Below are 25,559 nucleotides of genomic sequence, written 5' to 3'. Positions count from 1 at the left end.
GAAGGTTGATGCACCAAGATTAGCAAGTGATATTATTTCCATGCCATGAAAGTTTCAGAAATTCTGTGCATTAAACATACAACAGCAGGCTAGGGCAGCTAGCAATCCATTCAATATCACTGATGCCTCCCAGACCATCTGGATGAGGCTGTACAGTATGTAGAGTTCAGAACTAATGTTATGTTAGCATCTGTAAAGATACGCTGTTTTGCTTTATTTGAAGATTTTTTTGTTTTTTAGTGTTAGTATTTCATTAGGATGATAATGGCTTTTGGAAATGGACCACATGCACTGTGGCAGTATCAGTCATTGCTGCTACATGTGATCATTTGCTACCACACTGAATAGCAATCAGACCTGTATTGGATAAAGCCGTGGCTTGCATTCAAATGGCAATGGAAGATTCCCAATTGTCTCTACTCTGCATGCTCCATTACTTGTTATGAAAAGTTGCCCTAAACCTTTATCTAAGTTTGTCGCTTTGCAATTTCAAATAAATTGCTTCTGGTCCTAGTATCAGTGGACATAGTGAACAGTGGTTTTGCTTCCTTAGACTGCAAGCGGCAGACCATTATTAGTTAGAGCTGGGAACTTTGTGGCCTGCTGTACAAAAACTTTATGGCCAGAATGCACTTACCAATTAAATGCATAACCACAGACATTAGCAGAGGGACAGTATCAGGACTGATGCCAGTCTATAAAAATTATATAATGCTCAGGAATAACATATTGCCTGAGCTCTTAAATATTCAGAACTATGCACTTCTCCACTCCTTACCACAAAGCATTATGTAATACATGGTTAAGTCTGTTAGCTAATTTTGCCTGTTAATATAATGGGAATGACTGGTGCTCTTTTCAATCAAGTACTTTAATACTGAAATCTTTGAATGTCAATAATCATATGTTTTGCACTACACATTTCATTGTTTCTTTACCCATCCAAACCTTCAAAAGCATTCAATTTAAGGGTTTATCATGGCACACAGTTTCTTCTGCGCACTGAGCATGTGGACTCAAACTACATCAGCTCCATCTAGCAAGTGTATACAAAAAGGAATGGGCCTCAATTTGACTGATAAAAAAAACAATTGACAAGTAAATGGCTATAGCTAGCAAGAAGCATAGACAGAGAAGGGTGGCTTATTATACCAGAACACTCTGTTCAGAAAATAGCCATCAGTTATCTAACCATGCAAAAGGATATATTCACATGTCACAACACAGGGAGCTTTTCAGTCTTACATGGAAAAAGATGTCCTGTTAAATACTGCTGTGTTTTACAGAATCCAAGTTTCAGTCATGATCCCATACCTTAAATACTTCATGAATGTGATGCCCAGCCTTCATTATTCTGTAGACACTATAGGGTGGACCACCGCATGCTTTCAACCAACCTTTTATCAACTGCTTTTGAGATCAGTCTAATGTACAGCTCTACAGTGGCAACAGAGCAGGCAAATAAAAAGTCCTCTTATTCAACCATTGTATTTCTTCACTTGGAAAAATACTCCAAAGAATACTTGAATCTGTGCATTCTGTCCTACATACTCTAGCATGGACTAACTGATAGGGTGCTGGACCTGAGGGATTTGAGATGAAATTTCTGCTTAGCCACGAACCCCTTGGATGCTTGGATAAGTAACTGTCTTTATCTGAAACGACTGTTTTAGGTATAAACAGCATAAAGCCAGGAAAGCAATATGCACATTAAAAGCACAAAAGAAACAATTATTAGTAACAACCACTGCCAACAGTACAATCTGAAAAAACACCTAATTATGCTGATTACTGTATTTGGATTTAATGCTGCCTATTCATCAAGGCGTTCAGATGTCACTTCCATATAAGAAAGTTGTAGATCAATATGTAATGATGAACATACACTTTATGTGAACTGAAGAGTGGTGGTGATGTGTGTGTTTTCAGTGAAATCATTTGCCTTTGACAACTGGATGCGAGAATTTTCATACAGATTTCACACAAAAAGAAACTTCAGAATATTCCTTACATATGCAGCAGTTCTGTGGTGGCTCATGTAGATTGTCACCCAGTTGATCAGTTAGTAGGATAAATGGGTCAGAGTATGTATAATATTGATAAGCACACTAATGATTGCCTTTTAGAGACTAACACAAATCAATGTGCATGGTAGTGATTCTACTGTTTGTAATATTTAACACTGCTGAAATCCAATAGAATGAGGACCAGGCCAGTCAGTTTAGTTTCTGCGCAGTCCTTTGAGGAGTTGCATTCTGTAATGGCCTGGATTCGTCTCTAAAGTTCCCCACCAAGGTGCCCAGCCTGCACTAACCGTGAGGGGTTGTTCTGGAGCATGTTGACATACAACCCAATGAGAACATGTTCATCAGCCAGCCTGTCTGCAACATCGAGGCTATACTGTAACCTGAAACAGGGTTGGGGGGAAAAGGGTATAGTCCGGACAGACAAAGAGAAATAAACAGAGAAAGCAGGAGCAAGTAAGAGTGTGAAATGGGAATTTGTAAATGAGCAGTCAAATGTATTTTTTCTCTCTTCATAAAACAAGTGTTGAAATGGTTATCAATTCCATCCAATCAAGGTAGAACTTAGAGATATTAAGAAAGTGGGCCTGCAAGACAAGAATATCAGCACCTACAAAAACTAAAGCAGCAGAGATGCTCAAGGACCATGCAGGATCTGGCCTTGGATTAGTGCTACAATGAAGCATAACTCAGAATATAAGAAATTGCCAACCTTTAGCTCAAATACTAAGCAAACTTATTTTAAAGGGGAATTCAGCTGACATCAGTCAGGCGAGCCAATCTACACATGCAAAAAGAAACAAACCAACAACCACGTGACACAGTTCTTAGAACGAACCATTTCAAATGATATGTAGAAGACTTCATGTCAGAACGCTTGCCCATGCAAAATGTTTTTTTGGACCTAGCAAACTAGTGGTTAGGCTAGAACACTCTCACACAATGTGCAAGGTTTTTGTGGCTGGGTATGTTTTGATGCAAGGGGGTCAAACAAACATGTGATTTCCACCAGAGGCATAGCTTGGTGGGTGGGGGCGCACCGGGCACCACACTGTGGCGGCGGCACTTACAGCGCAAGCCACATGTCTCTCCTGGGAGTGATGTGGTGGCTCGGGTGCCTGCAGGCTCCAAGCTGCCTGAAACAGCAACCTGAGGCTTGCATCTGCCCTACAGCTGAGGGGGAGGCGGCCTCCATGAAAGCTCCGCTCGCCCTGCCCTGTGGGCAGCTCATACCACCCCAGGCGCCCAAGCAGCTACAACACCCGATTTCCCCAATACAGAATGAAATGCTACAGTCCTACGAACTGTGCACTCCATTATTGGTCGATCTGTATAGATTGGCTCTTAGGAGTGAAGTGCAAAATTTAACTAAGCATACACAAATCTACATCAAAATGTAGAATTACCTGTAGTTTAAGATGTCATAGCAAGACCTCGTGTGCTACTATATTTCATATGCCTCTGTTTATTTGTGCTTAATCCAGCTGGCAGATAAATTATGAGGAAATTAAAATTCTGCCATTGATATGTTTTGTGGAATGCACAGTATAATCAGAGGAGAAGGAATTTGCTTTAGTTGTGTTAGTGCAAGCTACTTATGCACTTTTTAAAACTTACCCTTTGCCTTTCAAAAAAGCTGGAGCAGCCCTAGCCAGCAATTTGTTCTGCTCTACTTCATTATTCTTGTAAGGAGAGCTAGTTAATGAGACAGGACAACTAAGACAGTAAACCATGAAGGCTGAAATCCACTGAACTCTACAACATAGGTAAGTGATTTAAATAACAGATAATGCTAAAATTGCTCTAAAAATCTAAAATGGATTATCAGATTTGTACAAAACAGAATGGTGATTTTCTACAAGTCTACTTCTTTGATTTATAAACATTTTAGAGGAAGCTGATACATCATAAGCTTCTGCCAAAATGGTTTCTAAAACCCTATTTAAATTGCAATCCTACTCATATCCACTTGAAAATAAAATCCACCAAGCTCATTGGAGCTTAGGAAGGTACATTTAGGTTTGCAGCCTTAACTTGTTAAGCTGCAAGCCACGTACTGTGTGGAGTGAGACTTTATGCTGCCAACTCTTTAGAAAGCATTTTCTAGGGTAGCATTTCAGCAAGGCAGGGTGGGGATGAAGTTAAGACACAGTTCTTCTCTTTGCCATTATAGAAGGATATTCTCCCCATTATGGATGATCTCCAAGAAAATGTTCACATTGAACAAATATTTTTAAAATGACCTCTGATTTAAACATAGGAAAGTATTACGATCTTATATAGTGCTCTACCATGCTTATTCGTTACTATATTCTTTTACGTTTGCATTTTTATGTTTAAATATATACAGAACCACAACAACATTTCTTGATGCAATTCTGAAACACGGCATAAATACTTTCTTTTCAGCTCCAGGTTTTCCATTCCGATTTCTCTATTCCATAGCAATCTTTTCATGCCAGCTATTATAAATAAGATACATATTATAGCCAAAGGGCTGTGTGCCATGTAGAGGAATGGATTTCTCCATTTACAACATCGTATAAGAGGCGATTAAAGTAGTTGTGGTATAATGGAGGAGAACCCTTTACTTACTAAAGTATGGGGACTGAAGTCTGTTTGGGTTCCATTGAAATGGATGGCTTAGAAGAGAATATTTTAGCACACTAATTTGGAAGCAGTTTCCCATGAAATCAGTGATATCTGCTTCACATAGTGGGAATTATATGAAAAACTGTGGCATTCCATTGTTCAACTGGAACTCCATGAGTGCAAGGGAATATGCTATTCTTTTTAATACTGGGAATGTTCTATGTAAAGGAGAATTGTTCCACACACACAATGTAAGTCTTCAAATTTCAGTAGACGAGCAGCACTTCATATGCACATTGGGGGGGGGGGCATATCTGTATCTAGGCCACAGGATCCTGGTGAACACGTCAGGTTACAAATGATACAGTGTTTGTTCCTGGTTATGTTCACCACTCAGTACCACTTCAGAAAAGTTATCAATCTGTGGACTTTCTTTCATGCTTCTAGAATCTGAAACAGATTCCAGTCTCCAGTTCTACTTATCTTGTGGGTGACACAGGCTTTTGCAGCATGGGTGCCCTTACCATGCATGCACAGATCTCTGTGTCAATGTGGTGCATTCATACCATTGTAGAATGCAGGTGGGGGAATCCCCCAAGCAAGCAAAAAACTCTCCAACATGGTGATTATCTACAGCTGTGTACAAATAGGCTATCTATTTCGCACTCTCTGTAATGCACTGGAACTAGTATATTTTTCTGGTGCATTGTATGGTGGGGGCAAGGACAAGGGAAGCAGGTAGACAGCAACCACCAGACACAAAAAAGTGCTGAGAATATTTAGGTAAAATTCTCCTGAGCTGTTATGCTTTTTCTAGTTAGGTGAGAAAAAGAAATGTCCCAGAAATCATTTCAGAAAAATATGTTCTGAGAGATTTCATCTCAGCTCTCAGCTATATCATGTAACTTGTATGTTGACATTCATTTTTCATCAACTAACTGAATAAAAGTGCAAAGAGAGGCAGTATTTAAGTAACATAGCAAATCAAAATGATGCCATATTCCTATGAAGGTGAGAAAAATCACCACCTGTTCTAGACTTCTCAGACTGTGAGTGATCTTGCTTCCTTACAAATATTTGTGCTAGCACTGTATCAGTGAAATCTTTTCTCAGTCGCAAACATGCCCTGAAAAAGGGTGTGTTTTTTAAAAACATACTTTGATATTAATAGAAGGCAGTAGCTAAGCTATGGAAGAGAAATCTTGTTTCAACCTAGTTAAACAAGGCATAATTCCAACATTAACACAATAAGGGACATACTAAGGCTCCCTATCCCAGGCCCAGAAGACGCTATTATCACTTTCTCTTTTAATAATAAGGCTTGGGAGCTAGCCTAGCATTGCATTAGCTGATATGGACTATACAAATGCTACCTCAAAAATGATATTGTACAGGTGGAAAAGGTACAGAAAAGGGCAAATGATCACAGGACTGGAAAGAGGAAACTTTACAACACCTGAAATTTTTTAGTCTGGAAACAGAGTGGGCATTGTAGAGGAGTATATAAGTATTCAAAGTATGGATAGCAAGATTTATTTCCCTCTCTCTCATTGTTCTAGAACCCATGCAATCCAGTAAAGGTGAATTGGAATGTCAGTACAGACAAATACAGTTCAGATATGGAATTCAGTCCCACAAAATGGTAGTAATGACCAGAGGATAAGACTAGCCACGATAAAAGTCTCCTCAGTTATGTGACATAGGCAACTCCTGCTCAGGAAAAAACCACGTTTAAAGACTCATTGGGCTCATGGGGTTAGTTTCACAATTAGATCATGTCCATAATATATTAATGGAAGTGTAGGATGATATTCCATTACTTTGAAGACTGACAATTTATTGTGTGCGCACACATTCACTTCTTCCTATCTTAACTTACATTTTATATCAGTTTGACGTAACAGTTTGGTTTTAGTTGTTCAGTTATAAAAATGGCATGAGTATGCTTTTAGCTATCTAACAGAAAGAGTGTGACATCTACCATTTTCTGAAATGAGTCTAACACTCACACTTAACTGGATCATTTATGGTCCTTGTCCAAGCTTGTTTCTAAACATTTTGACCAGTAACCTCTTAGTTGCTTTTACCAGGAGAGAAAATATCATGCTTTAAAAATAATAATAATCCTGTCCCAGAAAAAGGACCCAGGGGTTTAACAAAGTAACTTTGAGTCTAACATCCAGTGTTCAGAATAGGGGTGTTTGTACATGGCATGCAGAAACCATCATTAAAATTTCACATCTCTGCATAGATGCTACAAAGTTACTTTCTGAACATTTGCATCATTATATAATTTCTCCACTTCTAACCTAAGAGCACAGAATTGGCACTAAAATTTCCATTCACAATTGTGCCCGTTCACATATAAACAAAACAGTGCATCAAACATTTAAAATTCACATCTATATTCGTATTCTGAGCCCTTGGCCCAATTTAAAGTGAGTTTACAGCTCAATATCTATGTCACAGTAATTCACAAGTGATAAAATTTGCTCTTGACATCACTTGTAAAAATTCCCTGTGGACTTACTGGCTTTAATTAAGTATGTGAAAAATCAAGATAGGCATGGTTCATGCATGCAGTTTTTTATGCTTGTTCCTAGACCTCCAAAATTGCATATACGTGACTAAGAACATAAACTTAGCCCTGTTGGAGGAAACCAACAGGTCCATCTAGTCAACATGTTTTAACCAATCAGGCCAATCAGGTGCTTCTGTGAAGCCCACAAGTAGGGGATGAAGAACAGGTAGTTTCACCATACAAATAGGGGCAACACAAGAATATTTATGTGGAAGTTATTTGAGCACCATGTTATTTGAGCATCACTGATGAATGTATGAATCAGTGCTATACACTAGAATTCCATGGGAAAAATATTTATAGGAAGTAAAGTGAAAGAGCAACATAGACTATTAGATTTCATTACACTGGATAGTAAATTATTGTCAAAGAGTACAGCTCCTCTAAAATATAATGTCCACAGTGAACAAAGAGCAAGAGATATGTGGTGTACAGTGAACTCAAGTGATATTAAATGCATTGATTTTATACAGGCATTTCACACTTACTGCGAGACTTTCTTCACTACTATAACATAAAAGATGCTGATGCTGCTATTTTACTATATTGTTTTGTTACCTTCTTAGTAAGTCAGGGTCACAAACAACAGAATATATGTAATAACATTCAAGAAACACCCAGGACTGCTGAGATAAAAAGCAGGTTTTGTAGATTTCCAAGTTTTATGTTAAAATAAGACTTCTGCACAACTAACCATCTACTTAAATGTTTACAGTATATTTCAATGTCTCTTCACAAATGGCAGCATCAGTGGCAAGCTGCAGTGTGTGTGTGATATATTTCAGCAGGGAAACAGCACCAGATGAAAAGGTTAAATCCTATCCCCATGCTGTCAGTCTGGATCAGAGCCACTGCAGTTGCTTTTGTAAAGAAAAATGTATGGGGAATCCCAAGCACAGAACTCGAACACACCATCAAAACGACTTCTACTTTAACCCTCTGTAGTCCTTAGTGGGTCCACTTGGCTATTAGGGACACTGAGAGGCATCACTCACAGCTGTGCTGATTGTACATAATTTAACATTGCCCACTCTGTAACTGGTTTGCCAAGCCAACCTCAACTATATGTGGGAAGCTGCATCCCTGTGTGAATTGGTGTGCCTTTGTGAGGATTATGTAGCTTCTTTTTGAGCTGCGTTTTGGAGGAAAGGCACTAAAATTAAACTAGACAGGTCAGCAGACCTAAGGGTTAAACTGTGGCAAGTGCATGTTATTCATTTAAATACTTGCCCTGTGCAAAATGCAAGATAAAAGGACGGTTCAAGCTCAGCATGAGATCCATTTGAAGTCTCATTAAAACCACAGTATTCCTTTGTCTAAAAAACAACCCCCATTAGTACTTCTGAAAAATGACTAATATATTAATGTACTGATTTTAATGTACTAGCTACAGAACTACATCAGTTAGTAGTTTAGTGCTCTTCTTATACTGACCGTAAATTGTTGTGAAGCTGATTTACATACAGCTTTATAAGAGAGTGCTCATCAGCCACAGGACTGGCTACATTTATACCCTCATGTAACCTGAATGATTCAAACAATGAAATCTCATTAACAGTCTGTGCAAACAGAAATACATGGGGATACGTTTGGTGGGGAAAGCATTTAGTTTACAGCCAAAGTGGATAGTATACTGACATAAATGAATGAATGAACGAATGAAGATTTCAAATTAATAAGGACTGGAAGCAAAACACACACACACACACACACACACACACTCACACACACACACACACACACACACAAAACACCCCACCATGATTGGATCAAACTGCACATTAATTCACTGAGATGTCACTGGGAGAGGGAAACAAACATAAGGTTCAAAGGAAATGTAGACAAGTGACCTCTGGGATCCATCACAGAATAGGACAACAGTTGACATGGATAAAAAAACTTGGCTGGCAATAAAGGGGACTGAACCTCAATATTCAGGTAATAAGCCTCCTTGCACCTAGTAAGTTCTTATTTCATCCATGCCCAATTCATAGTACCTGAACATGGAGTACAATCAACCTTTGCATACAAACATTGAGAAACAGCTTACCAGGTGAGGCAAAGCTGCTATGCTGGATTTCTGGCCAAGTGGGTTGCTGTTGCTTATTCGGATGGAGAGTGGTGAGTGGGAGGGAGGTTGGCACAGGGCAAACACTCAGGCAGAGCCAATCCAGTGCTCCTGCCAGTGCATTGGGCCAACCTCCCTGTCACTGTTCCTTTTCCGGGAAGCAATAGTGGCCAACCTACTTGGAAGCTAGCATAGAGGCTCAATCCTGCCCAGCAAGCCATTTCAGCAAACATCTTGGAATCTTCCTTTACTTAAATACACAAAGGATGGCAAACATATTGCCCTGCTATCAGGGAGGCAAGCCAGGTGGATCATATTAGGTAGGCAGCACTGGATTTAGGGTAGTGCAAGTGCTTCGCCCACACAGGGCACTGAGCTGAGGGGGCACAAAATAAATAAATAAATAAATAAATAAATAAATAAATAATAATACCACCGTATCGATCCATTAAAAAGCAACTGTGCCAAAATGAATTATTGTGAAAATAAGACATATTTGGGGGATGTGCCCAATTTTGTTCATGCCGAGGGCATTATATTATCAAAGTCTGCCCCTGGGGTGGGGCAGAGCAATGCTCTGTAAGGCATGGAGACATCTAACCTGCAGCTTAATAAATGCAGAATGGATACAACAGAAGCAGAAGGTCTGAAGGAGGGAAAGTGAGGAGAGATGGTCAGAGAAATTGAGACACAGCCAGAAAGGAGTATAAGTGAAGCAGTGCAGAGAAAGAAAAAAACACTGGTTAGGGGGAAAGAGGGGGAGGCTAGAGGCAAAGAAGTGGATGCAATTAAAGGCCGTAGGAGGATAGTGAGTGATTGAAAAGTTAGAATAGAGTATGAGAAAAGAAGCAAGAGCAGCAAGGAGGGAGCAAATTGTGAAAAAGACAGTGAAGTGGAAGGGACTGAGCAAGCCCTGCTCCAAAAGAGCAAATGACAGGTTAGAGGGGCAATAAAAGGAATTGTGAAGGGTGACTTAAACCATCTCAGTGGCAAGCTATCAAAAAACACAAAATAAGTGGGTGTTTGCCAGGATTCAGCTTACATAGAATCCTTAAATCATTGTGTGTGTTTTTTCTTATCAGAACAACTTGGCAGCAGGTCCTCATCTGTTCCTTGGTATTTATGTGCCTACAGTCTGCTTCTAAGGATACTTTCAGATGTATCTTGTGGAAGCTTCAACCCTCTGGATTAAACTGATTATGGATTGCATCCCAACCCGTTCCATACTGTGGCCATGCTTCTCAAACCAGTCCTACTGCTAAACTCTATGGTCACAGTTGACTTGGATTGATTAGAGATGAACGGATCATTCTCTCTCTGGTCCATGTAATTTTTGCATGGGTTTACCTGTAGATGCATTGCAGCCCATTTCCACATTAATCTGTGATTTTTTAAAAAATAAAAGAAATCTGCATGCACGCACACAAAAATCACATTTAAATATGTATTTTAAAATGTATTTCCTCTTAAAACATGCATTTTAAAACATACATGATCGTTTGTTTGTCAAGACCTGCTAAATGCAATGGGTAGCTATATTTTCATCTGCACATTAGTCCAGGAAGTGTGGATCAGGTCAGTTCATATCTGAATTTGCAAAGACTGAGTTCCCCAAACATCCCTAATTCTGCGTCACTAGAACAAAAAAATAAAAAAGGAAAAAAGCACCTAAACGAGCAACTCTATGGATCAAACTCAATGCTTCAATTTCAACAAACAATGCTATGTTGGAGAATGAATAGCAAGCTCAATGACTCATCTTTCCTCATCTTGTATACTCATCTTCAGAGGTAACTTCTTGGTTTGTTATATCACAGTTTCCCTGTGATTTCCAAGCCAGGAGACTGATTTAAGTGTTCCCTACAAACCAGGATTGCAAACTAGGATCCAACTATGGTTTACAATCCTGGTTTGTATAGAATACTTAAATTGCTGTTTCTTAGTTTGTTAGTCACAGAAAACTGGCTTAATAACCAAGGGAGGATTGTGAGAGGAGGAGGGAGAAAAAAAAGGAGTTATTGAGGTTGTTGCTCATTCTGCCTCCAACAAATCAGTGATTTGGAGTGGAGATGTTATGTCCCTGTATTCACGTGCATCTCTGAACCCAGGGCATGGTTTGAAAGCACAGGATGTAGCGAACCTGATGAAACAAAGCAGAGTTGGAAGAAAAGTGGAGATTTTAATGTAACAAATAAGTTTAGTTTCTCAGTTTAAAACAATGAAGATAGTGAGCATTCTATGCCTGTTTTCCATTACTGCTTTCATGAAGTTTGAGAAGAAGGTATACAATAAAACAGGTATTTGAGAACTCTTATTTGAAAACATATCAGGAAGAGGACTCACCTTCTGTTTGTGAAAGGGCTTCCTGAGGGAACAGAGTGGGAGAACAATGTGTCATTCATGCTGGTGACTGGTCTGGGAGGCCTTGACAAAAAAACAGTTAAGAAGTATATTGTTTATCATGTGCATCAAATACAGAAGCTCAACACCCACAAATACATTTAGTCAATAAGAAGCTGGAATATTCTATTTTTGTACTCTAAATCTATATTTTAAAAAATAAAGGCTACAATCCTGAACACACTGGGAATGATCCCCATTGAACTGGGACTTACTCCTGAGTAAACACTTGCACTTAACTTTTACATGAAGTAACAGATCTGAGTGTTAGAAAAACATTTTTTTTAGATTCTTAAGTATTCTGTGTGCAATTTGCTTGCTCTATCCTGCTTCAGTAAAATCATTGACTGTGTTGTATTTTTGCAAAGCTAATGGAAGCAGTTCATAAAGGAGAATTGATGTAGAATTGTTTCAACAGCCTTCAAACTGTAGTGTTTGACTTCTTGTTGGTTTAATATTCTAAGATTTTTTCCCCCAAAGAAGCACACAGTCCCTTTTTTGAGAGCCCTCTCTGACTCAAATGTCTCAATTTCCATTTCTAACAACAAAAAATCTCAATTTAGATGGCCACATAGTGGCTGCTTTAAACCTAAATTGTGTGGAAGCTTCTGTGTACGGAGTCCTTCATATGTAACAGCTGTATGAACTTACATTTTCACAATGCCACAACAAACACTTCCTTTAGTATGTTTGCCATGGTGAAAACCAGGGGATCCACTTGGTGCAGAATTCACACAACAACTCCAGATTCAGAGTGTAGACATTATTTGAATTTTTAAAGTCATCACATGTTAACATGGAACATCAGCCCACTAGAGATTACAAATGGAAAGAACCAAACAGAATCCACTTATTCAATAACACATTTATGATGAGGAGTCAGTTTTTCCTTAAGCCTGAAGGTGTTATGTTCAAGTAGCAATGAAGGGGAATTTGAAATATACAAGTATCACGCGGAGTTGACTAAGACACATAAAACAGGAGTTTTGTAAAAGACTTATCCTTCATTTGCTGTTTAGAAGGTTCAGAAAGGAATTGTACTATGATTCTTATGATGATGAGGAACTTTAGGTTATTTCATGGTATAAATGTACACAGTGACTGCAACACAGGTTGTGTATTGTTCTGTACTTGGGCCCTCTGACAGAGGACATCTCAACCCCAAATATTTGCATTTCAGCAATATAATATCAAATGCTCTGTTGCAGACAATGCAACCTGCATGCAGAAACAGGTCCTGTATGCGGTGCATATGTGCCAAATATGCAAAAGCCAGCTGTGTGAGGAAAGCAGTAAGCTGTCACTGTTGGCTCCTCCTGCCTGTGAATAGCAAATCCCAGCAGGAACTAAGGAATTCTTGTAGTTCTCGAGAGAAATCAACACTTTGTTGGTTGGGGTTGATGGGAGTTGGGGGTCTAGCAACATTTAGAGGGCACCAGGTCAGGGAAGGCTGTCAAAGTGTTTCCCATATAAATTCTTTCTCTTTCACTATTCCAGAGAAGGTGCTAAGCCTGCAGCTCACTGCTCAGAGTGATGTTGATTCTGTTTTAATAGTGCTTCTGATTGGCTCCAGCAAATCTCACGAGATCTGTTCTTCACCACCTAGAATACATAGGTACAAGCTTGCAAAAAAAATCTTCAGTGATGTCCTACAATTTATCATCAACTGTTTCCTCATGGTAATGGGCTTGCAGTCCCCAGGCACCTATTCCTCCACCCATAATTGGGTCTTGTATTCTCACAGTAGTAATAAGCAGGCATGGAAAGAAGGATGCCCAGTCAAAATCTGGATCCCTTTCTCCCTTTTCTCTAGTCATGGGATCTCCTAGAGACTTCAGGAAAAAGGTTGATGGTAGAAAAAGAACCCCCCTGAGAAATAAAATTGCATACTCAATAATTCGTATGAGAATTCCAACCATATCAAAAATGTACTAAGGGGTAATGCTTTACTTACCAGGTATCTCTTTTGCAGCAAAAAATGAAATAAAAAGAAGCTATTAATTAAGTTGAAAGATTTAATTTTTAGAAAGTGTCAAAGTTAGGGAAATTCTATCTATGCCATAGTTAATACTCATCTTACAGGCTCGGCCCCTCTCTTCTGACAAGTTGCCCCATGATGGGGTAAGAGAATGGGTCATGCATGTAGGGCTACTGAAGTTTATCTCCATAAGATAACAAGTTATTTATTTTGTCAGAATTTCTAGCAAATTCCTATGTCCAGAACACTGAAACTATTTAGAGGCTATATATATTGAAATGAAATTGAAATACTTTATTGTCACTTGTACAACTTGTATACAGTGAGATTACACGAGCACCCCCACTCAGCTCTCTAGTCTTAATTCCCCTTGTTTACTGACGCACACCCACCAAACCCGAAAGTCAGTTGCCCTGTTGTTATCTTTTCATTCAGCACCCTAACAGCCCACGGACAGAAGCTGTTCTTTACCCTGTTGGTGTGACTAATCATGCTTCTATATCTTCTGCCCAAGGTAAATATATCTATGGCTACCAGTTGTAATATTCACTTTTCTCAAATTCAGCTGGTACAGATTAGAATTTGAAAAATGTGTACGCTCTCTGTTAACTGGGTTGAAATAGCTGATTATATCTGCTCCTGCTCTTCCCCCATGTTATATGGCAAGCAGCCTTTAATGCTCAGGGGAGTGAACTGCATTTGAAACTCAGGTGAGTTTCCCATATTCAACTGTGTATCAAAATCAGTTTGTGAAATGGCACACAAGTGTGTCGAAAGAAAAGGAAAGACTCCAGCTCAGTGTTCGCAAGTGCTTGTCTGTGCTTGATCTTGAATCCCAGCTATAGGATATGATGCAGTAAATAGGAAAATCAATCTGTTGACATTTAAGATGTTTCTGATGGCTGTCAAGTGAAATATATGTTAAATACTGAACTTTCTCCAATAGCTAATAAGTAATTAACAAAACCTGAGGAACACTTTGTAGAGACTGACAGTTGTAGTCAGCCAGTGGTTGCATTTGCTTGTTTGTAGGCAATGGCCATTATGACAGACAGGTACAGTGTTTAAATCCCATATGGGCAACCCATGGCCCACAGGTGGACCTCAGACAACTTCTGTGCAGCCCACACATCCCATTTTCACTATAGGTTGCGGGTAAAGCACTTGGATGGGAGTGCTCCTCACATATTCCCAGCACCAATCAGCAGGAGAAGATTTGGGATAGGATTGCTGAGATCTCATTGTGTGCCTCTGACCTTCACGACTCTCCAGCTGCTTAGTGAAGAGAACTTAGTGAGGAGGACAAGGAATTATGTGCTGGGATGTTCTCATCCCTGCATGGAGAGACAGGGGGGAAATGTGTTTGTGTGTGGGGAGGTTTTATATTTCTCTGTGTTTTGGAGGTGGGGGGAGGGGAGGCTAGGCTCTACCCAGGTCGTTCACTAGCCCTGTCCAAGTGTTGTATGGGACCATTATTAAACACCCGCCATTGCATGAAACCCTTGGGGCAGAATCTAGACTCAATGGAAAACAATGCAGTATCTCGGTGAACATATCAATATCATCATGCAAAATGTTAAATTCAAGATTGCAGTTTACCAAGGGATTTCTTTTTTAAGATAGAAAGGTCATTCTTCTCTCAGGTCATGCCACGAGTGCATTTCACTGATGCTAAATAGGGAGTTAAAACTACTTGGTTGCTTACAGCATTTACTCAATGGAATTTAACAATGTTTGAACCAAGTGTTTACTGCTGTGCCCCCACTTACACTGGTAGAGTCACTCATGGTAGTAAATACAATGTTAAAACCAGCGTATAATGAAAGTGCAAATGCAAGCGTAGCTCTACAAAAGATTTCTGTCCTTACTGTAAGTGGCTGCTGCAGGGGGAAGGAAGACTTTGCTTACATGAAGCCTACCATTAAAAGTGGCTGTAAATACCCCTTTTGCTGGGATGCTTGCCTAGAGCTTTTCCTCATGATACGGTTTATCTTCCATTACATTTAAGAATAAAAATCAGTCGAGTAAGAATATATTCCCAAGGAATCCATGCAGCATATCTTTCCCCCCTGTGCTAATTTATATCAGCTGTATTGCATACGATGCTCGCTCCACAACTGGTTTATTTTAATTTCTGTATTATTGTATTCAACGTTGCTTTCAATCCCCACCAGAAAAAGTAAAAATAAAATAACAAACATTCTCACTGTCAGGAACAGATATTTTCTCTTAGGAAGGAGGTAATGTCCTAGGGCAGGTGTGGGGAAACATTGGCCCTCCAGATATTGCTGAACCACAACTCCCATCAGCCTCAGCAAGCATGGTCAATAGCCAGAGATGATGGGAGTTGTAGTTCAGCAACATCTGGGCTCCCTACACCTGTCCTAGGATCAGAAGAGACCAGATTGCTGGTTGTTTTTGAAATCCTTATAAGAACAGTGCTCAATTCCCTTTCGAATCCTGGTATATTTTCTTGTACGTGAATAGATTGACTCCAGTCCAGCTGAAGCTAATTGTGACAAAAGTTGAATCCTCTGCACACTTCCAATAAGTGAACAATTCCCACAAAAAAATGATGGAAAAAATACTTTCTTGCATTGATCTTATTGGGATATGATCTCAACAAACTTTAGTGAACTGCAGCCATTGCCTTCTGTATAAAAATACAGGTAGAAAAGATGTACACAGAAGTCCTTTTCTATAGAGTAGCTGATCCTGGATAATGCAAAGAAGAGGATCATGTTTTGCTTCAATTTCACATTTCTCTCTCTCCTCCTCAGATTTTTGCAAGTGGAGATATAGTATAATAAGAGTAGTTGTTCAGGGCCTTGCCAAGTAGGAGAGTTAGGTGGCCTTCTTCAGGAGGCACTGAGAGAGGTAGGGGGTAGAGGAAGAAATAGCTTGGTATCTGAATGCTGCAGGAAGGCATTTTGGTGTTGGCCCCAGCTGGAGATGTGGGGGTGTGGGGAGGAATGAAGGCTCTGCTTCAAACAGAAAGATCTTTCAAGCGGAAAAATACACATATTTGCAGCATATTTATTTGAAGTCCCCATACAGTTATTCTTTTCTTCTTAAACCATGAAGGTACTGGCTAATTTGCGATTTTCATTTAATGCTATAAGGGCAAGTCTGAAGACCTAACTATACTAACCTGAACTAAATAGCAAAACTCTCATCAATATGTTATGGCTCTCAGCTATAAACCATAGAATTACATCAACTATTCACAAAAATGTTTCCTTTTGAGCATAACTGCTTGATTCATTTGGCTTTCATCAATTTTTCAGTAGCTTGCTTCCATTTAACCTGGGTGGGGGAACCTGTGGTCCTCCAAACACTGTGGTCTCACATCACTTCTGATCATTGGCTATGGTTGCTGTGGCTGATGGGAAATAGACTCCATAAACATCTTGAGGGCCACAGGTTCTCCATCCCTGGCTTAAGTAGTCAACCTTTTATTTTTGACATCTAAGGAATGGAATAAGTAGAGGGTCTAGCATTTCAAACTAATATTCTTAGCAGGTGTAAATTTAATTTAAAAGGAATTATCAAGTAAGATGCTGTTTTGAAAAGCACTATCAATGATTCTATGATTTGGGAAGGTTAAACAAATAGTGTGCTTCCATTACAGCTTCATCATAATGAGAACAATACACTGTTCAGTCTTCCAATGACAGCTCATTGCTTTAGACTGATCTTAGTTAATAATCGTAGCCCAGTATTTAATATCTGCGTGAGAGTCTTCATGTCAAAGCAGGCTAAGTGACTTCCAACAGTGCTGCCAACCACAGACAGTCATTATGTAATATAATGTTCCTTGTATTTTCTACAAAACGCATGCAACAGTGAATACAGAATGAACAGCCACATGAAGGAAGTTTTGACTTGAGGTAAATGGAACACAGAACATAAAAATAAATCTCTGTGATGGAGATCTGAACCACTTTAAGAACCACAGGAGTAGTAGTAGTTACCGTAAAAAAAACCCAAACCCCATTAAGCAAATCACAATTATTTTCTGAATATGCTGGGAATTATCCTTGTCAGAATGATTCTATCTAAACAGCTGACTATCTGTGCCCATTCAGCTATATGAATGCATAATTTAAAAGTGCTTGTGGGAACATAATTATCTACAAGTCACTCAGATGCTCTAGGGACTTAGAGAAGAAATCACTGGAATATCAGAAGCCTACTTCTTATTGATCTGATTTTGAACTGAGCAGTAAAGGAAGTCCAGAGCTTACAATACATGCTGCTTCTTTTAAGCCAACTAAGCTTTTGAGCAGGCTTTTGAGGCTACAAAGTTATCCTCTCACAACTCTATAGTGGCAGAAGCTCCTCTGTGCATGCCTTAAGGCAGGAGTAGTCAATGTGGTTGTCCTTCAGAAGTTGTTGAACTACAACTTCCATCAGCCCCAGCAAGTGTGACAAATGGTCAAGGATGCTGGAAGTTGTTGTTCAATAACATTTGGAGGGTGCCACATTGGCTACCCCTGCTTTAAAGCCATTTCCAAACACCATTTTTTGTAAAGACTGTTTCCAAAGAGAGGTGAAAAATACATATCATAGGAGTTTGGAGTAAGTGGTGCTGGGAAAATACACCAGTTGTTATGTACACAGAGATAGGAATGGAGATTCTGATTGACATCTGAAGCAGCAGTGATCAGAATGTATATGGCTACTGTTGGATCTCTAGCTTGCCAGATTCTAACATGCTGAATTAGCATGCCAGTCACCTATCACAGAACCACAATCCCAGAAATCAGAACTCCTGTCCTGCATATGGAGTGCTTCATGTAAATACTTTTATCAAGGTTGTTTTTATTCTGCATTCCTGGATATCACCAGTACCTTCCTCAACTCCAGATACTTATTTCTCCCATCCCTGTGGGCCAACTTTGACAGGTAGGCAGGACTGTCTATCTGTCAAATCATCAGGTCTCCTAATGATAGCAGGTGACTGACACCTGTCCAAATTCAGAGGAGGTTGCTAGAACTGCTGATCAACAGTTATAGGAAGGACCTTTGAAGTCTCTGAGAAAGCATTTTGAATTCAAAGCATTTCCTCTAGTGCAGTGGTTCTCAACCTGTGGGTCCCCAGATGCTGTTGGACTACAACTCCCATCATCCCTGAGCTCTGGCCTTGCTTGCTAGGGGTGATGGGAATTGTAGTTCAACAACATCTGGGGACCCACAGGTTGAGAAAGGCTGCTCTAGTGCTTTACATCCCATGGGAAACTCCTTAGGACAGCCCCAACTATCAGCTGACTGTCAACAATGCAGGGCTCTCTTGAAGCAGTAACAATCAGCGGATAGCCAGAGCTTCAAAGTGCCTTGCAAATGGTTTTGCAGACACCATCAATCATCTGATCAGCAGTGCCTGAAAACTTTTTTTTTTTGGCCCAGCCACTCTGATGTCATATATGATGTCAGATGCAGGGCCAGTGGGCAGGGCTTAGCCAAAATGGCCTAGTGGGTCTCATTAGGCCTAAGGACTAGAGATTTCTCACCCTTGACTTACAGGGTCCCTGAAAAGACTGCTGTGAGATGAACTTCCTACTTCTTCAAATGGCAATTTCTTTAATTTGTAGAAATGTAGCTTTCCTACATTTTTGACCATGCTTCCCTGCTTCTTAAAAGGAGCACATTGCAGCTGCCACATAATACATATCTAAGTTATGGAAAAATCAAGGCATGGCTATGTGAAACAGTTGAAGGAAACAATTCAAAGCACCTTTGTTCCACCTTGTCTCACACAGTCTATCAGATTTCATAATTCATAACTGTAATTCCTGCAGGAAAGCATTGCCTTCGTGTGAACTGAGGCATGTATTTTAGAAAATCTCAATTTTGAGAGAACTGGTAAGATAAATAATTTGAAATCTGCTTCCATATTGGAACATGTCAATTTCTACTTTCCTTTCTTTACCTTTTAGATATTTAACTGTTTCACTGGTCAAAACAGAGCAGAATCATTCAGCTCTAGCCTCCTGGTATACTGAAGACTCACTAAACTGAAATTTAAAAAAACACACACCAATATTTCAGAATGCTATACTATGATGCTAAGCAAAAATGGAAAAAAGATCCAGTGTTTCCCATTACTTTTCAGTATCATGAAGCTAAGTTATGCTTAAATCCATAATACAATTGGATAGTTTAATAAGCAGCATTTCTAAAGAACACATGAAGAGGCCTCCCTCCATTTGCCTTCAAACCAGGATGAACAGTAGGTCACCTAGAACAAAGGATATTATCTACAGAGCACACAAATACTTACACAATATGAGCCAAGTTTAGAGGTTTTTCAGGCTGGTCAGGGAACATTGGGTGCAAAGGTTCACGGCTGGAAGCACAGCTTAAAGACTTGCTAAGTGCATTAGTTAGCTTCTTAGCAGGTGATTTCTGGGAGGAACAAGGAAGGTAAAGGTAATTTGGACAGGTAAGGTTTAAATTGTTTTTGCAGCCACAGAACTATGGGGAAACAAAGCAATGCTCTACTAGTTAAAGGCATCCCCCCCACCAAAGACCCACTTATTCAGTGGCTCTGTATTATGTCCTGAGTTGCATCCTCATGAGGCCGGAGGAACATCACCCGGCTATTGTTTTATTGATTTAATATGCTGTAAACTGCTTTGAGATTTTTTATTAAAAATATAAAGAGGTATAGAAATAAAATAAATAAAATAAATAAAATCCTTTAAAGAGAGAGAAGCTGCAGAATCTCCCAGTTCATCTTTCTCCTATCTCCCACAGTGAGAGGAGTGGGAGAGAGGACCCAAGGCCTGCATCTGATTTCTCCACTGGCACAATCCCAGGTGAAAAGTACATTTGAAAAGCTGCTGATGACATAATTAGAAGTGGAAGAGAGCAAACATTTCTATGACTGAAAAGACCATGTTTGCCCCAAAGAGATTAGGGACAACAAACAGATATGTATAGAGTAGTACACTTCCTTTAGTAGCCTATCAAGGGTATAAATGAGTTTTTTCCCCCAGTAAAGGAACCAGGTATCTGAGTGTATGATCCCCAGGCAGAATTTTCTACCCAGGAACAAAGGCAGAATCAGATACAGTTTGTTTTCTAATTGTGCAGACCTTTGCATAAACTGGGTTTTTAAGGTAAACATCATCAGTACAAAAAGCTGTGTGATAAACATCAGCACAACACTCAATCAAACCAGACTCTCACACACAAAAAATCTAGATTGAAAAATAAAAAAATTACAGTGAATCATACTTCATTCAGGCCCTCTTTACTCAGTCCTTAATAATTTAAACACTTAAAACATGGTGATCCATGCCAAAGAAGTGTGAGTTCAGAGGCCATTACTAGAATAATATTTTCCATATTCCTGATTCACTACCTAACTCTGCACTACCTATCTTCATTTATTTAGGGCTGCCATATGTCTGGATTTTACTGGACGTTACCAGGATTTTGAAGGTGGGATTGACGTCGGGGGGGGGGGGGAGGAGGGATTTCCAAAAGGCAGCATTTTGTCCTAAAAAAAGCTCTCAACAACTTTCGGGGTGTCCTGGTTTTTACTTTTTGAAATATGGCAACCCTATTTTCTTAATCATTGCCAATTATTTATCATTCTAATTTCAGAAGCACCAGCTTTAATATATAATGCTGTTTGTACTGCAATTGCTTAGTTTGCTTTCATTATCCTTGTTGCACTTCCCTCCTTTCCAGCTTTTGCAGGTAAGATATTCTCTGCATTCAGCACTTTTTTTCTGTGGGGACGCAGGGGTACACATACCCCTAAACATTTTGTGAATCTAAAAGCATGTAACTTATTTTTTATATATATAGAATCTGTTGCATAGACTATAATGTGCATAGACTCACATATGATATGAGCTTAAGTCCCAGAAATTTGTATTAACTGAGTTGTGGCTTAAGGGGGCCATACACTGGGACTCTTATAGAAGTAAGCTTATTAAATATTATTAAGAATAGAAGGCACATGCTACCTTTAATTTCAAAAAGAAGCTAAAATGTGGTTTACAAACAAAACAAAACACACAAAATAAAAACAGTTCAATAAACAAAGTTAAAATATAAGTTGCAGTAACCACCAATACCTGGCACTGGTATCGTGAACTGCCTTGTGATCTTCAGATGAAGGGTGGTATAATTTTTTTTAATAACAACAACAACAACAATAATAAGTCAGGGAAATGCCCGGGTAAACAGGTATACTTCCAGTTGTTGACATAAACATTCCATGGTTGCAGCCTGCCTGACCTTCAAGAGGAGATCAATTCACTGCTCAGGAGCCACCATGGACCCTCCTCTGCCCCACGGTAAGATGTATACCTGTGGACCATGGCATGCTAACAGGGTAACCAGTGCAGATTATGGTCTACACAGAAGGAGGCATTGTTTTAGAGAACTGGTTCCAAGCTGTTCCAAGCTGCCTTGTAAACTAGAACTAGAATGTTACACTTGACTCCGTAGCTAACTGGCAGCTACCAAAATGAGACAAGATCACACATATGTTTCATCTGAGTGCAATATAGAGTTCATGTTGTTAGAGATAGTCTGAATAAGGTTAAGAAACTATGGTGGCTGAATGTTAATGAATATATAGCATGCCTACACTTCTACTGACTTTATATAAACATATTTCATAAAGTAGCTGAATGGTAAATCAACATCTTCCATTGTTCTTCTTAGATCTAGATTTTTAAGATTCCATTTTAGATATAGATCTCTTATCATATAAAGCAGATAATATGAGAGAAAAGCCAACATATTTGACTATGTCCTACAAAAATGAACAACTTACTGTGGAAATAGTTTTATATTCCAAGACCTTCCTGCAGCTCTCCTGACATCCAGAACAGTATTAACATGTTGGACTGCTCAAATCCACACTGAGGATAGCCATACTGTTCAGTTCTTCCCATTTTTCATCTCAGAACTGACTGGGAACAAGGACCACAACTGGGGCTTCTCCATTACAGAGACGCTTAGCTAAACTGGCAAAGTTAGTTTCCTATATGTGGTTTTAAGGGAAAACGATTCGGTCAGTTCCAACTCCCATCCTTGAGATTTTCTCTGACTGGTGGAGTTCAAACAGTCTGCAGCAATTCATGAACCTTCCCTTACCCATGACGTGTATTCTTTCATTTGGTGCTGGTTGCTATGGGAACCACTGGCATGTCCCCTCCAGAAGCAATCTTGACAGAGCTGGTAATTGTGACACTGCTGGCATCGATAGCGAAATCCCATCATGCTCTCGCTATGGCAGTAGGAACACTCGACAGGGTGGAAGACTACAAGGGGAAATGGATTTAAAAACAAAACAAAAGACAATCAGCGCAGTGTTAAAACTGAAGCCACTAACAGGTCTTAGCAACCTGCTTTTGTGTCTGAAGTCATTTTCCACAGCAAATGTTATTCTTAAGGTTCCTGAAATTTAAAAGCTTCGCAGTTTTCTCTGAAGACAAACAAGCATCTGCTACTGTCTAAGAGAAAACCTCTTATAGCAGCAGAAAACCAAAACAGGAAAATGTGGAAGCGTGGAAGAAAGAATGAGGGGTTGGATTCAACTAACCCAGTGCACTAGCTGAAGCCAGCAGAAGGACTCCCAGTAGCTCAGTGGAGTTTCCCCCCTCTCTTCCCCACACTACTCCCCCAAATCTGCTTTGGGGAGTCAGGAAAACCTCCATAATAACACATAGAGGGAGTCTTAAGGGAGACTGTTCTGTCTGGCAATCAGAAATACTGGTGCTGACGGAACAATTGTATTAATGCGGTGTTGAATTCCATCCTAGGACTAGTGTGGATGTGAAGAATCTACTGTGGTCAACTTGCAAAGGCAGAAGGAGAGATACTAAAGGTAGCAAGCATATCAGTTTATGCTGTGTATGATTTTGCAAGAGGGACAACACTAACTAGGTTTACAACTTGCAGCCTGAAACTATCCTGAGTTCAGTATGTCTGAGCACATTGAAATCAATGGACAAGGCAGACCTTATCATTAGGAATTGAAATTGGCACCACATTCTTAGCCATTCTTCCTTTTCAAGAACAATAACTTTTCCTGGGGAAAACACAATCATTGTGAACCCCATTGATATTCCACATGCCCCTCATCTTTTGACTACATACCATTCTCAACATTTGCCAATCGATGCAGAAGTGGTAACCAGACCAGGCATTGCGGTGGAGGATCAGACATGAGAGTGTCCAAAAAAGCATTCAGTGTGACTTTTTTCTGTTTACATGAACAAAGCAGAAACAATTTAGCATTGCAAGCTGAAAGGGGAATTTTACTTTCCTCATGGGTCACACACACATGGGTGAAATAATTAAGCAGATACATTTCAATATCTTAAACAGGGGAAGGGAACTCTTTTCAGCCCAAGAGACGCATTCCTTTCCGGCAACCATCTGAGGCAACCTTTAAGTGATAGGCAGGATCTGGAGCAAAAGTGAGCAAAGCAACAGATGTAATTTCATCTCTGTACAGTAGGCTAGCTTCTACACATACTTCCACAGCCCTCTCTGTTCTCCACCCAGACATTATCAGAGGTCAAGGACACAATTAAGGAGTAAAGCAGAGCCAGTGAGGGGTATGGCCCAGGAAGAGTTCTGAGGGACACCAAGTCATGGGCGTAGCCAGGATTTTTTTTTGGGGGGGCAGGACTTTGTTAGGGGGGCAGAACCAATGTGATTGGTCAGTTAGTTAAGTATTTCTATTGTTTTACTTGATGGGGGTCAGCTGTCCCCCTTGCCTCCCCCTGGCTACGCCCATGCATCAAGTCCATGATGCTACAAGGGGGATTTGCTCTGTTGTAATTCAAAGGCAAGAAGCTTTGTATGGTAGTTGCTCCAGGCTGTAAACATCTCAGTCAGCTATTTGGGAGCCTTTTGAAAAGGAGTAGGGGAGATTAGGGGCCACGTTGTAGTCCTGGAACCATCTTGTAACCACTTGTACTTGTATTTTTTTTTTTAAATGGCATTACTTGAAAACTTCAAAGGATTTTCCATTTAAATCTGCACATAAACAGGATGGGCTGGATGTAGTCCTGTGTCCATGTAGAACTGGGAAGGACCAAACCTCAGTGCATACCTAGTCCCAATATTGTTCATCTCTATAATACTGAAGGCAATAGTTTATTGGTCTATAAATCTAATATCATTGTTATCATAACCAGTGCTATTTTTCTAGAAAAAGATGTGCCAGAGCTCACCATGAACTTCTCCCAGTGGTGCCCACCTGAGAGCTGAGCCCTAATCATATTCCACACTTATGTAGGAGCATTTCGGAAAACAATACAGGGGCCCCTCCTCCTGCTGCTGCTGCTGCGAACCAATTCATAGCTACCCTACAACATCTTGTTAGTATTTTTTCCAAATCGTATTAGGAGATTGTTCACACGTCTTCCCAAGTCATATCTAATTTGGCCCTTAAACAAAATACAGTTCTCTTCTGGTTTACAATTGCCAAAGTGTCCAGTACACAATCTACAGTATAAACAAATAAAAAGCACATAACATTTTGTCACTGCATATCATTAATGGGAAGGGCAAAAAGGAGGCAGTGAATGTTGTCATTTTATCTACCTGTTGAGAAAAACAGGATTTTGCTGACTGCTCTGTGTATCCAAAAGAAGGACCTTCGAAGACCGCCGTGGGTAGTTTAAGGACTTCTCGCAGAAACATGTCATATTTACCATAAACCATTACACCGCTGGTGTCTGAAATCATTGAGAAAATATCTGATGGAATAAAGGGGGGAAATATGAAATGGTTTATTTGGTTTAAGCCACTAGTTACAAATCTAACAGTATTTCTTTTCAAATGAAAATAATAATTAGAGTTATCCCCTTTTTTATATTGCAAAAGAATGGATACGCCTTTGTTAGGACTCACTAAAGGAAGTAAGCAAGCACT

The 25,559-nt window shown here is 39.7% G+C and overlaps 1 protein-coding gene across 25 annotated transcripts in view; it reads right to left on the bottom strand.

Moving 5' to 3' along the window:
* The window catches only part of DTNA (dystrobrevin alpha), a 185,145-nt gene that overhangs the window by 29,314 nt on the left and 130,272 nt on the right, over positions 1-25,559 (bottom strand). For 12 of the 25 annotated variants that reach the window (XM_079982632.1, XM_079982643.1, XM_079982653.1 and 9 more), the window contains 8 exons: positions 25,230-25,384; positions 23,772-23,877; positions 22,767-22,933; positions 19,927-20,051; positions 11,609-11,689; positions 8,632-8,721; positions 3,642-3,719; positions 2,315-2,407 (listed from right to left, as the gene is read on the bottom strand). In XM_079982632.1, coding sequence (XP_079838758.1) covers positions 2,315-2,407; positions 3,642-3,719; positions 8,632-8,721; positions 11,609-11,689; positions 19,927-20,051; positions 22,767-22,933; positions 23,772-23,877; positions 25,230-25,384 — 895 coding nt within the window. The remainder of the gene's footprint in view (positions 1-2,314; positions 2,408-3,641; positions 3,720-8,631; positions 8,722-11,608; positions 11,690-19,926; positions 20,052-22,766; positions 22,934-23,771; positions 23,878-25,229; positions 25,385-25,559) is intronic. The other 13 variants (XM_079982651.1, XM_079982633.1, XM_079982647.1 and 10 more) reach the window with 5 other exon arrangements.

This window comes from Podarcis cretensis, assembly GCF_951804945.1.
Source record: "Podarcis cretensis genome assembly, chromosome: 7".
Classification (NCBI taxonomy): domain Eukaryota; kingdom Metazoa; phylum Chordata; class Lepidosauria; order Squamata; family Lacertidae; genus Podarcis; species Podarcis cretensis.
Note: the sequence above shows the minus strand (reverse complement) of the source record. Positions and strands in the feature narration are given on the sequence as shown.